Raw genomic sequence first — 14,137 nt, forward strand, 5'->3', positions numbered from 1 at the left:
TCCCATCTGCCAGCACCTGGCCCATGTCCCTCCAAACCCTTCCTATTCATATATCCATCCAAATGCCTCTTAAATGTTGCAATTGTACCAGCCTCCACCACTTCCTCTGGCAGCTCATTCCATACACGTACCACCCTATGTGTGAAAAAGTTTCCCCTAGGTCTCTTTTATAGCTTTCCCCTCTCACCCTAAACCCCTCTAGTTCTGGGCTCCCCAACCCCAGGGAAAAGACTTTGTCTATTTACCCTATCTATGTCCCTCATAATTTTCAATTTTATCATTTGGAATAGTAGATTGGAGTGATCGAATGATGCAGGTACATCTATGTACAAATTTTTATTGTGACTAACATTAGTAAGTAATTTCCTATGCCTGTACATAGTTATATATTCAAGTAGCTAATCGTTTATTTCCTGCAATCTGCAGCTAATGATTTGCTTTGCAATTTTGAAAATGGGTCATGTAACTGGCAGCAAGCTAAAGAAGATGATTTTGACTGGACTAGAAATAAGGGACAAACATCGACAATCAACACAGGACCATCAAAAGATCACACACTGGGGACAGCAGAAGGCAGTTACCTTTACATCGAGGCGTCTGATCAACAATTTGGAAATACAGCTGTTCTCCTCAGTCCAATCTTGGATGCCACAGTTAACAAAACCTGTATCTTCCGTTTCCATTATCACATGTTTGGAAAACAGATTTTTAAGTTGGCTGTTCACCAAAGGACATTCTGTAACACAAAGGGAGAGCAACTTTGGGCACGATATGGTAACCATGGTGACTTATGGCTCAGAGAGATGCTTTTAATCAATAGTTCACAACCATTCCAGGTAGGCATAATTACTTAATACAAAATTCCTGGAATTCTTTCCTTAAGCCTCTCTGTTTTACTACCTTACTTTCTTCCTTTAAGATGTTTCTTAAACCCTGCCTCTGACCAAGTGATTGGCCATCTGATCTGATATTTTATGTAGTTTGGTGTCAAGATTTGATTTATAATTCTCCTCTGTAGCACCTTTGGACATTTTGCTGCATGAACGTTGCTATCTACGTTAATTTTTATAAAAGATCAATAGATCATATTTAATTATGTTTGATATACTGTAGCTATTTGTGTCTGGAACATATTAGTTTTTACAATACTCTTAAAAAGGTTTTTGAATTATAGCATCACCACAGCAGGAAAACATTACCTCAGGAGATGCATTAATATTTTTATTAAAAATATTAAAAAGCTTCTGTACGCATGTGGTAGCACTAGATTTCTTTCTGTTGGTTGTTAGACATTTGTTCAGAGCTTTGCTAGTCTGTCTTATGACATTTGCTCACTCCAACAAAAACATCTTGCATATAATTGGCCACTTCAAGGATAGTCATAGGTAGGTATCTGTTTCCCATACCAAGTGCACTCTGACCACTATTTCAGCATGTTTTTCTAAATTCATTCACGGGATCTGTGAATCACTGGCTAGGCCAACATCTATTGTCCATCCCCAATTACCTAGAGGGCAGTTAAGGGTCAACCACATTGCTGTGTGCCAGGAGTTACGTGTAAGCCAGACCAGGTAAGGATGGCAGTTTCCTTCCCTAAAGTGAATTAGTGAATCCAGATGGATTTTTCTGACAATCGACAATGGTTTCATGGTCAACTTTAGACTCTTAATTCCAAATTCTTTATTGAATTTAAATTCCACTATCTGCCATGGTGGGATTTGAAACCAGGTCCCCCGAACATTAGCTGAATTTCTGGATTAATCGTCGCGTGATCAATACCACCAAGCCATTGCTTCCTCCAGTTGGCAGGGTTTCAAAGCTTATGGAGAAAATTTCACCATCCATCTCAAGAAAATCAATGCATCATAAATAAATAAATGAAAATAGCCAATGAGCCAGATGACGCAATTGTAAAGCTAGGTCAGAGAATTTTAAGAGGCATTTTAAAAGAGCCAAGAAATGGGGAGAGGCAGTGACATTTACAGGGAAAGTCTAGGACCCAAAAGGCTAATGGTTTATCTACTGAATTTGGGAGAAATGTGGGGAGGGCAGGTGGTAATAGCTAGGTTTTGAGTAATGAATTTTTCCCAGAACTTTCGGAACTGGAGTAGGCTCGGGAAATTAGGAGAAGTGAGCCCATGGAGGAATTTGAACAGAAGGATAAGAATTTTTAAAAATTGGCATTGCTGGATCAGCAGCCAATATAAGGCAGGGATGAGTGAATAAGACATGTTGGAAGTCTGAGGCTTGTTCATGGAAGATGACATGTCTGCAGTAAATGCTTTGGGATAGTCAGAGGTCATAAAAGGATGAATTAGATTTTTAGTAGCAGGTGGAGGGTAGAAAGTGGTGAAATTATGTGAATATTATTGTGAATTAATGTAGGAAAGATAATTAATCACAAGTAGATATTTTACATCATATTTGCTCTGTCCAGATATATTGTCATTGATACAGTATTGACCCTAGTACTTGCTTTATAATGGAAAAAGCAGGCAGCATTAAGTTGTTTTTTTTCTCAGTTCCTGTGATGCAGGTCAACATTGAAAAAGTAAATAAAAATGAAAAAAAAACACTCAGTAGGTCAGGTTGCATTTGTGGAGACAAATAGTTATAGCATGAATGTTAATGATTTCAGAATTTAGTAATATTAATCACATTGATTCAATATCTGAAGAATTGTGAATGGAGCTGAATATTGGGCGACTTATTCTTTCTGCTGACTTTCTGATTGTCATTGATGAAGCAGTAGGATTTGGCCTTGGAGACTGTTCTATAGAACTTCAGCCATCTTCCCTTTTATTGGATGTAATTCTAATCTGTTCAGGTTTATCCTCACTCCATCTCCTTGACCATTATTTTAATATTACCTAAGCTCTTTAATGAAACTCTTAGTTGAATACCACCTTGCCATTAAGGGCAGTTACTGCTGCATCATCTGACCTCTGGAATTCAACTCTAATGTCTGTGTTTGATCTAAGGCTGTCACGTGATCTAGAGTCAAAGTTTTTGTACTTTTTTTACAAGACATAAGTGCTGCTAACTGGGGAACTGCCTTTGCTGCATGCCTCTCATTGCTTTGAGAAGCTGGTAATGAGTTGCTTTCTTGAACCACTGCAGTCCATCTGGTTAGAAGGAACATCTACAGTGCTGTTGGGAGGGGAGTTCCTAAATGCTCCTGGTGAATCCCAAACTGACATTGTTGTGCAGATTACTGGTAGCTGGCTCCTGATAGCACTATCAACAATACCTTCTATCACTTTGCTGATGATTGAGAGTAGACTGATCAAGTTTTATTTGTCTTGCTTTTTGTGGATCGGAAATACTTGGTAATATTTTACATTGTCAGCTAGATGTTAAGTTATTTTTAAATTATTGGGACATTGGCATTGCAGGCTCGGCCAGCATTTATTGCCTATTCTGTACTTGAGAATCAATCACATTTGGATTTATAGTCACATGAAGGCCAGACCAGGTAAGAATAACAGCTCCCTTCCCTCATGAACCAGATAGGTTTCTCCCCTGATAATCAATGATTGTTTCATGGTCATCATTAGACTCTTAATTTTCCAGATTTTAATTGAACTCAAGTTGCACCATCTGCCATGCTGGGGATTCAAATCTGGGTCCTGAGAACATTACCTGGATCCCTGGATTAATAGGTCTCGGGATAATACCATTCGGCCATCACCTTTCCCGAATGTTGTCATTGCACTAGAATGTAGTAAGTTACGCAGCACAGATCTTCAGCACTACAGTGAGGATTTCTGCCAGGACACATTGCTATTTTTAGATCCAGTTGTCTCAGTTACTTTATAATATCTTGTAGACTGAATCAAATTAACTGATGAGTGGTGTGAACCGCAAGAGGAAATGAAGATGGATCATCCAGTCTGTACCCCTAGCTAAAGATAATTGAAAATCTTCGGTATTGTCCTATCATCATTGAGGAATAGCAATGTTCATGAAGCCTCCTCCTTCTACTGCTTGTGGCTTAACTATTGAACATCATTGACAATTGGAATGACAGTATTGTAGAGCTTAGTTCTAAGCTGGTGTTAGCCATCTCAACTCCTGTCACCCATTCTAATGCTGCTTTACTATTTCCTTATAACCCCAAAATTGATTTCAATGACAAAGAAGAGTACACTGAATCAATTATACTGTCACCTGAGCCTGATTCCCCAATAGGAATTCATTGATAGTTATCCAGCGCATTACATTCCTGATAAATACATGCAAGATATTCTGTGATGTACTTAATACAAATGTTATTGTGTACAGATCTCTGAAGTCTTCAATGCATTTTCTGAACATAATTACAAAGGGCCACTGAAATATTTTATTGCAGTGTGAAAATAGCATGATTCTTTTCAAATTTGACATTAATAATGGGAATATCTTATGCAATGAATTAAGATTGATCATCACAATTGCTCCTGAGTAAACACTGGGAATATAGATATGACCGAGGCTTGGATTAAAATAATATATGAAAGGCTGCCAGCTCACCCTTTTGCAGTTTCCTTGATGGTTATAGTTGAAATTCATGATGGTTTTGAACTTGTATATGTATGTCATTTACAGATAGCTCATGAAAAGTTTAAAAATACATCTCACATTGCAATAACAGTACAAATTGTTAGTTTCACAGTGAGCACCACTACCTCATTTTGATGACAGTAGAAAATCAATTACAAAGCAGTTTCTGTTCACTTGTGGAACAAACTTGACTTTAATGTTTCTTTGAAATTAGTCATGCTGTTCCCAATGAGATTTATTTGAAATTGCCTTTATCCCAGTAATGATAAATTGTAGCTCAATGTTTCATTATTTTGGTGGGTTCCATGAATATTTTTATGTCTATTCCAATCCTTTCCCTTTAGGTTCAAAGGGAAAAAGGTACAACAAGGATAATCAAGATGCATGAAGGGTGGGCCCAGTGGCTCAGTGGTTAGCACTGCTGCCTTTGCAGAGCCAAGGACCTGGGTTTGATTCTATCCTTGGGTGACTATCTGTGTGGAGTTTGTACCTTCTCCCCATGTCTGAGAAAGTTTTGGCTGGGTGCTCTGGTTTCCTTCCATGGTCCACAGATGTGCAGGTTAGGTGCATTGGCCATGCTAAATTGCCCCATAGTCTCCAAGGATGTGCAGGTTAGGTGATTAACCATGGGAATGGGGGAGCGATGGCATTGGTTGGGGGGTGGCGGGGTGGGGGCAGGTGGCTGGGCATGGTTATGGGAATTGGGTGGGGGTTGGGTATGAGTGGGATGCTGTTTGGAAGATCAGTGCATACTCAATAAGCTGAATGGTCTCTTTCTGCACTGTAGGGATACTATGATAAAGAACACTCTGAGTGAAGACCAAATAAAAATAAGTGAGGACCAAATCAACATTTTAGCTAATCCAATCTCAATAAAGCTGCAATCTTTAAATCTGTCCATGTTAGTAATATATTATTAAAGTACATTTTACACTGGAAATATCTTCTCATTTTAGTTTGACAATAATTTGTTGTATTATACAATTGACAGATAATTTAACCAGGTAGCTATCTTTTATTGTCTGTGGGAATTTGTTCTGTGCAAATTTATCTCCAATGCCTGACCACATAACCAGAATGAATCCTTGCCTCTTCCCATACCCAGTGGTGCATGAGACAGACAAAGCTAAGCACATTTTGTTTGTTGCTATAGTTAGTTTCTCCTGGAACAAGTTGCTGACTTATTTTCCATAGGTAACAAGTTGAGGGCACCACTCCACATAAAACATGGTTGACTGGGAGACTTTCCTGCTTTTACTGCCTGCATGACACATTAGAAAAAATGACAGGATAATAATCAATCTCTCTGCCATGTCACATCCACAACTTGGAGGTCTTGGAATGGAACTTGAAACTGGAGCATCTCGTTCAGAGCCAGGAACACTACCCACTGTGCCAGAAAACCATTTAAACAAAAATAATAGGAGTAATTTACTGACCGTGAAGCATATGGGGAAATCTGGTATAATAAGAAGCTACATAAAGGTTAATTTTCTTATCTAAACACATTCAGAAATTCCCAACACATTTTTAGATCAATTGTATTTGTGCATTTTCTCCTTAATTAGTATGCAGTGCACAAAATTGGGTTCTGTGGTGTCATTTACAAAGTACCATCTTAACAGAAAATTGCTTCCAACATTCACAGTTTTTGTAAGGGTATGAAACTCTGTCCATGATTACTTGCTTGAATTCAAACTGATATTAGTCCATCATTTTTGATTCTTTTCTCACTAGTTCTCAGACTGCCTGTAATGGTCAACCTCTTAAAATATTATCTTTCTAGATATGATCAAAGTGGTTTAATGTACATTATATTACCTGAGTAATATGATCAACGTGGTTGAATATAGACTGTATTACTTGAATATTATGATCAAGGTGGTTGAATGTGCATTATATTACCCTGTCACATTTAATATAATACTGACTCATAATGAAAGCCAAGTTGATGTTAAATCATAATATTTACCATTCTAATTAAATATTTTTATAATTGGTCCTTCAGTTGAAAGGAGACAAAAATCCTTCAAGAACAAAAAAAATTCACAGTCTTATTGAAGGTGATGATTTCTGAAGTATCTATGAGTGTGAAAAAACAGCAGGTTTGCAAAGGACCATGAATTGAATGATCTACTTACTTCACAGCATTTCTTCTGAGGAAATGTATTTCTTGTTTGCTTATTTTCAAGATGGGAGGTTTGCTGAAATGTAATTTCTGTGGTGTGATATATTTGCTTCCTTCATATTTTCCTTTAATGGGAGTTCAAAGAACTGTAGGTCTCTAAAAGGTCAGTAAAATAGTTCACATCTGCATTGCAGTAATATCCTCTGATTCTTTTTGAATGTGTAAGGCTTTTAAATAGCTTTTAAATAAATGTAATGCTGGACCCACATGTTACATGCTTGTATTTTAGCCTTGTATTTTGTATTTGATGCCAAAGATTTTTTTGGAATGAAACTGATAAATGCCAGCATTTCAGTAGTAAAACCTCTCTGAGGACAGGTAATGGCCCCAGCAGTTATGTGGCTAAATAGTGAATCGTATCATATTGTGATTTAGTGGACTAGCTGCCTAATAAATATTATCCACAATTATAACTGCTTGTCTGCTTTAATTAGTCAGTTTGCAATTTCAATTTATTTTGATGAGAACAATCTCCTGATGTGTTTTACAATCATCTTGAGGCTTCCCTGCACAAGTGATATACATTAAAGCATAAGGACAGTGTGAAGCAACAAATATCAGTGAAATGTTTGTTATTGAATAGATGATTTGCTGAACCATTATGTGAAAGAACATGAAGCAGATGGGGTGCTGGTTAACTTGGCAAGTTGGATCCAAAGTTGTCTTAAAGGCAGGACATAGAAAGTGGTGGCAGGAGGCAGTTTGTGTGACAGGAGGTCGGTGTTCAATGATGTACCACGGGGTGGGGCAGGGGTGGGGAGGTGGGTTCCATGCTGGGTTCATTGATGAGAGAGAGGAAGAAATGACAAGTAAGTTTGCGAATGACACAAAGATTGACCGTGTGGTTTACATTGAGAAGGAAGGTCTCAGCTTACAGAAAGGTATAGAGTGGTTGGTCAGATGAGCAGCTCAGTGATAGATGCAACTTAACACTGAAAAGTGTGAGGTGTTGCACTTTAGAAGAAGTAGGAAGACAATGGAATACTTAATGATTGGCGGGACATTTGGAAGCTCAGAAGGACAGAGATCCTGGGGTGCTTGCAGAACAGATAACTAGAGTAATTAAGAAGACACACAGGGCAAATCAGTCATGGCATTGATTATAAGAGTAGGAAGCTTATGTTGGAGCTGTTCAAAACTTTGCTTTGATGACAGCTGGAGTACTGTGCACCGTTCTAGTCACTGCACTATAGGAAGGATGTGATTGCAACAAAGGAGTTGCACAGAAGATTCACCGGGATTTTACATGGGTTAGAGCATTTCAGCCAAGAAAGAGGCTGAATAGAGTTGGATTGAGTTTCCTTGAGTAGAGAAGGCTGCAGGGCGATCTGATTGAGGTGTAGAAGATGAGGACGACAGGATGGATAGAAAGCCTTTGTTGAAGGGTCAATAATGAGGAGGCATAATTTTAAGTGAAAGACAGGTGGTTTAAGTTGGGATTTGAGGGAAAAGGTTGGGAATCACGAATGCACTAACTGGGAGGAGAGTAGAGGCAGGAAACCCACAATTTTGAAAAAACTATCAGGATGAGTAATTGATATGTCATGCATGGAAGTTTATGGGCCACGTGCTGGAAACTGGGATTAGGGTAGATAGGTTGGTGCAGACTCAATGGGCCAAAGGACCCAGTCTGTGCTTCTATACAACTCAAGCAAGTTCCAATTGCTCAAAGGAATGTTACATGATCCAAAAGATTTTTTTCAAGTATGTTATTTTCCAGGTATTCCATTATCTGTAGTCATAGTTATATTACAATGGAATCTAATAATGTGAAAGCCAGAGCAGCATGTGTTGGAGTTGGGGTGGTTTGGTGACTCAGCGGTTAGCATTGCTGCCTCACAAAACCAGAAACCTGGGTTTGATTCCAGCCTTGGGTGACTGTTTGTGTAGAGAGTGCACATTCTCCCTGTGCCTGCATGGGTTTCTGCTGGGTGCACCAGTTTCCTCCTATAGTAGAAAGATGTACAGGTTGATGGATTACCCAGGCTAAATATGGGGTTACAGGAATGAGGCAAGTCTGGGTGGGATGCTGTTTGGAGGTTCAGTGTGGGCTGAGTAGCCTCCATCTGCACTGTAGGGATCTATGAAATCCATCCAGCAGCCATTGGGTTTGAAACTCTGAGAATTCTTGCTTAGAGCAGACAAATGCAGTAATTTCATTCAGACTGTGCTGTGAGCCAGCACATAAACAATATTCCCAGCTTGTTTGGATTGTAAATATTATTGAAAGGATCATTACAAATGGAGAATCAAAACAGTGCCCAGGTTATGGGGACTGTCTCTTCATTCAGAGATCTGCATAGGCAGCAAGTGCTGTCTCCACCATATGTCTTTCACAAAACAGACTGCCATAATCTCCTGCCATCTTTTGTACTATGGTCTGAATAGCACTCTCGTAACAATTTATACATTTTCATGTAGCTAGATCTTTCCAATACCCCACATGAAGAGTGATGCCTCCTGCTTTTTGTAAAAACTTCCATAGAAGCCTACTTTTCCTATAAAACACACTTTTTAAAAGTTAACATTGGAACAAATATTGCTGATACTGGAAATCCCGAAATAAAACAGAAAATTGGGAGAAATTCTTACCAAGTCAGGCCGCATCTCTGCTTTTACATTTTGGTTTGATAACCTTGAAGGGTCATAAACACATGAAAAGAAGTAATTTGCAGGGCTTTGGTGAAATGTACAGGAGTAGGTCAATCTGAGTTATTCCTGCAGGAAGCCAGCAAGCATACAATAGGTAGAATGGTCTCCCTTTGTGTTGTAAACATTCTATGATTCAATGATGCTATGGAAATTATTAACTTAGCGAATAAAATGAAGTAATGAATCATTAAAGTTTTGTCCTTGGTTCAGGCAATTTATTGTGCAGCCTGTATAACTGATCGAAAGCTAAGTATCTGCCATGCATTCAATATTAATGTTGTATCCTTACTTATACAAAGCACATCTTCAAAATTAATTATTCCAATTTTATGCCATCTAAAACTCCTTGTGCATGTGAGACAATGTATTCCTCATTGGAGGTTAATAAAAAATCTCAATCCTGAGTGGCAAATCTTAATAACTACATGATACATTTTGAAGAGAGGGCACTATAATTAAGTCAATAGTACTAAACTAAGCTATTTAGAACAATAAATTACTGTATTAAGAGCAGTTTTACCAAGCAAAGGTATCACTAATTTCCTGTATGATAACATTTTTTAGAGTTTTCCCTCCTGGTAATTACATAATTAAAGTGTGTAGGACTAATTAACATGACCTTGACAAGAAAAGCTTCAAGTTACATTGTCATGTAATTGCACGGTTGAGGATGAATTCAGAGAGGTTGGAGTTACTACGTATGTATGTTTATATAGAATTTTCAAAGGAACCGATATTCGGAATGTTCTTAGAACTGCTCTTTGCTGCACCAAATTGTGTAGAAAACCAGTAGGGTTTCTGCTATATGTCAGATAAAGTCACAACACTGGAGTGGGGAAAATTAAGGAGATTGAAGACTCAGGAAATTCAACATGAGGAGGCCATGTATCTTTCCACATTAGCTCTTTGAAACAGGCATCCACTTGCCCCTATAGGAGCAACTTACTGCAGAAGCTAGAATGTGTACAGAGCTGAGCTCTGAGGAAGAGCCATCTAGACTCAAAATGTTGCTTGCTTTCTTTCCATGGATGCTGCCTGACCATTTGTGAACTCTAACATTTTTTTGTTTTTAATCCACTTGCCCCTATTTCTTGCTCTTTCTTCATATCCTTTTAAACATGTCATTCAGAAACTTTTCTGCTCCCCTGATGTTTTGAGTGTGGGATCTGGGCGAGGTTTCACTAGCCCTCTTGGAATGACCATAACACTATGGGTACAGGGACCTATAAAATCATGAGGGGAAGTGCAGAAGTGGATGGAGCTCAGTAGCCACTGCATTTTGAAACTACCTTAAATTAGAGGTGGAAAGATTTTTCTTAGACAGGGGAATCAAAGTTTATCAGGGATAGTTGAGAATGTGGAATTCAACATATAAACAGATCAACTATGATTGTATTGAATGGCAGAGCAAGGCTCAATGGCCTACGTCTACTTCTTTTTCATATTTGTATAATATCAGCAGATTGCCAGTTGTTGTTCTGTGTATATGGAGTTAAATTGAAAGATGGCACAGTGGCTCAGTGGTTAGCACTGTTGTCTCACAGCGCCAGGGACCCAGGTTCAATTCCAACCTCAGGTGACTGTCTGTGTGGAGTCTGGTGGTCAGGCATGAGTCACCTTCACTGCATTGCCCCTGCTGGAATGAAAGTTGCCCACTTTTCAGTGCCATCTTGGGTCTACTGAAGCCCTCCCCACTATGAGTCCTTGCTGGACCTCGCCAATGCAGAAACCGCCAATGAAGAGATCACCATATCGCCCTGGCCTGAACTCAACTCTGCCACTGCTAGGAGTCAGCTTCGGACCAAGTTTACCAGTGCAGCTGATAATGAAGCTGCTATGTCTTGTACTGGACCCAAAATCGCCTCTGCCACTGCCTCTATGAATCTGTGCTGGACACAGACAGCTCTAGGAACCTAAACATGCCTCCACTGCAGCAGTAACAATGAGTCAGCGCTAGGACCACCTCATCAATGCAGAAGCTGCCAGGAACCCAAACTCATGGACAAGGACTCCTACATACATATGGTCTATGTCCTTCTGCTATCTTTATCCATTTAAATAATATTCAGCTCCTCTATTCTTCCTGCCAAAGTGCATAATCTCACATTTCCCTATGTTATATTCCATCTGTCGAGCTTTTGCCCAGTTGCTTAACCTACACATATCCATCTGCAGGCTCTTTGTTTCATTTGCACCACTTGCCCTCCCACTTATTTTTGTGTCATCTGCAAGTTTGACTATAGTACATAAACTTTCCTTATCCGCATCATTAATATAAATTGTAAATCATTCTGGCCCTAGCACTGTGACAAACTGCTAGATAAAAGTTGCCACCCAGAAAATGCTCCTCTTATCCCAACTCTCTATCTTCTATTAGTTAGCCAATCTTCTTTCCTTGGTAATATACTCCTGCCAACACAATGGGCTCATATTAAGTAGCCAAATGAGTGCATGCCCTCTGTCTACCAACAGGATGGTGACTGCTGTTGGTATCAGATTTTGCAATATGACCCTCCCTGAACTTAAAGCCCCCACCAGAGATTGAGATCCGAGGTGGGCAGAAGCTAACAGTAGCCTCGCTCTCCATTGAGCCAGTCCTCAAGCTCCATTTAACCTCAAAATCTTCTTTATAGAGAAAGGATGAGGGTTGACATGTTCCTCACACACATACACTTGGTGGCTGATCAGTTTCATTAAGAGTCCAATTTAAGAAGGCAGATTCCTCATTTCCAGTTGGATGTCAAGCTTTTGCAGAGAGCTGTGACCAGTTTAGATTCCTGATGGCAGTCAATGAGCAGCAGTTTGGGGTAGAACAGGGACCTCTCCATCTGAAACAAAAACAGACATTGCTGAAGAAACTCAACAGGCCTGGCACCATGTGTGGAGAAGGAAACAGAATTAACATTTTGAGTCCAGTGAGCATTCTTCAGAGCTGATAGGAGCTAGGAGAAGGTGGTGTATACGCTGAGCACAGTGGATGTTGGGGTGGGGGGTGGGGACAAGGGAGTGAGGAAGAGGGGGAGAAACTGCTGTTTGCTTGGGAGCAGCAGCAATCACGGACTATCCTGTGGGAGAGATCTTCCACCATAATGTGGCCTGGTTAATGAGTCTATTTTAAAATTAAAGATTTAACAAAGCTGGAGGAAGGGTGTCTCTAATTTGAGAACACCTTTTGCCGACTGACACGGCATAGCAAGTTTCTGCTTACTCCCAAGCGGAAAGACCCTTGATTGACTCTCTGGCTTTGACAGTCTGTTCTTGAACTTTAAAAGACCAGTGACCTACCTCCAGACTATTAATTGGCAGCTTCAAAGAAAAATCATTTCTTCCTTGAACCAGGTCCTAAACCCAATAGACCTCCTTTCTTTCCTCATAATGCAAGTCTTCTTGAAAGGATTTGAAATTGGGTCAGGCATCTTAGCATGATGGGTGTACTGAGAGCATAAAGCTTGAGGGAAGCTGTTTAGTTTTTGACTGTAGACAGAAATAAATATAGTGATTAGAGATGAGATGGGGATGAAACAAGGGAAGGATTGATAATAGTGGGATTAAAATTGGATGATATATGCTGGAGAAAGAGAAAAAGATTTTTAGTCTCTCCTCCATTGGCAGCCATTAGTTGCCAAGGTTCTAAACTCCAGAGTTTAGAAATATCAATTTGTAAATTTTCTTACTGATGGGATATGATAAGAGTGGAGAGTTTCATAGTCAGCCAAGGAATGGAAAGAAATTAGAGGCCCTACTATCATTGTCCATAACTCACTAGTACAACAAGAATTTACAAACATATATTGCCATAGCAGCCCAGACTGCTTGGCAGGTTAATTGGTTCAGTTAGCCAGAGACTGATTTGGATCAGATTAGTGCCACAGAACCAATGCCTCTTCTTGCTGAGTTAGATTCGAAAACTGTGTCCTTCCACTTCCATGGTGGTGTTTTTTTTATATATTCACTGATGGAATATGGGTGTTGCTGGCTGGGCTGTCATTTATTACTCATTCCCCAGTTGCCCTTGAGAAGGTGGTGGTGGTCTGTCTTTTTGAACAACTGTAGTCATGTGCTGTAGATATCCCCACATTGCCATGAGAGAGAGAATTACAGACTTTGATCCAAGATACTGAAAGAACATTGATATATTTCCAAATCAGAATAGTGAGTGGCTTGGAGTAGCTTGCGAACTAGGGAACACTACCACATTATGATGCTGTGGGTTGGACTTCCCTTTTGGCAAAGGGATAAGAGCTTGAAAATTTTTTTCAAGTTTTTATCTCTTTCTGTCTCTTTTCCTTGACCTCATTTATTAGCCATACTTCTATATGTTCTTGCACGCCTTTATGTCAAATTTTGTTTGATCGCACTGTGGTGAAGGATCCAAAATATTTATAATGGTGAAGGTGCTATATTAAGGCAAGTTGTTAAGAGATTGATGCTATTGCAGTTCTGGTCAAGTTTTCTTCTTGGAACGAAACTGGTGAGCTGAAAATGTGTTGCTGGAAAAGCGCAGCAGGTCAGGCAGCATCCAAGCAGCAGGAGAATCGAGGTTTCGGGCATGAGCCCTTCTTCAGGCTCATGCCCGAAACCTCGATTCTCCTGCTGCTTGGATGCTGCCTGACCTGCTGCGCTTTTCCAGCAACACATTTTCAACTCTGATCTTCAGCATCTGCGGTCCTCACTTTCTCCTACGAAACTGGTAAGCAAGGTTAGATCTCATGGAATACAGGGAGAACTTGCCATTTGGATACAGAACTGGCTGAA

At 39.7% G+C, this 14,137-nt stretch overlaps 1 protein-coding gene across 1 annotated transcript in view; it reads left to right on the forward strand.

The window, feature by feature from the left end:
* Nucleotides 1–14,137, forward strand: part of LOC140480282 (MAM and LDL-receptor class A domain-containing protein 1-like) — a 404,689-nt gene that overhangs the window by 110,915 nt on the left and 279,637 nt on the right. Inside the window, exon 17 of the mRNA XM_072574989.1 lies at nt 427–836. Coding sequence (XP_072431090.1) covers nt 427–836 — 410 coding nt within the window. The remainder of the gene's footprint in view (nt 1–426; nt 837–14,137) is intronic.

The sequence above is a fragment of the Chiloscyllium punctatum genome, chromosome 8 (genome assembly GCF_047496795.1).
Source record: "Chiloscyllium punctatum isolate Juve2018m chromosome 8, sChiPun1.3, whole genome shotgun sequence".
Taxonomy (NCBI): Eukaryota; Metazoa; Chordata; class Chondrichthyes; order Orectolobiformes; family Hemiscylliidae; genus Chiloscyllium; species Chiloscyllium punctatum.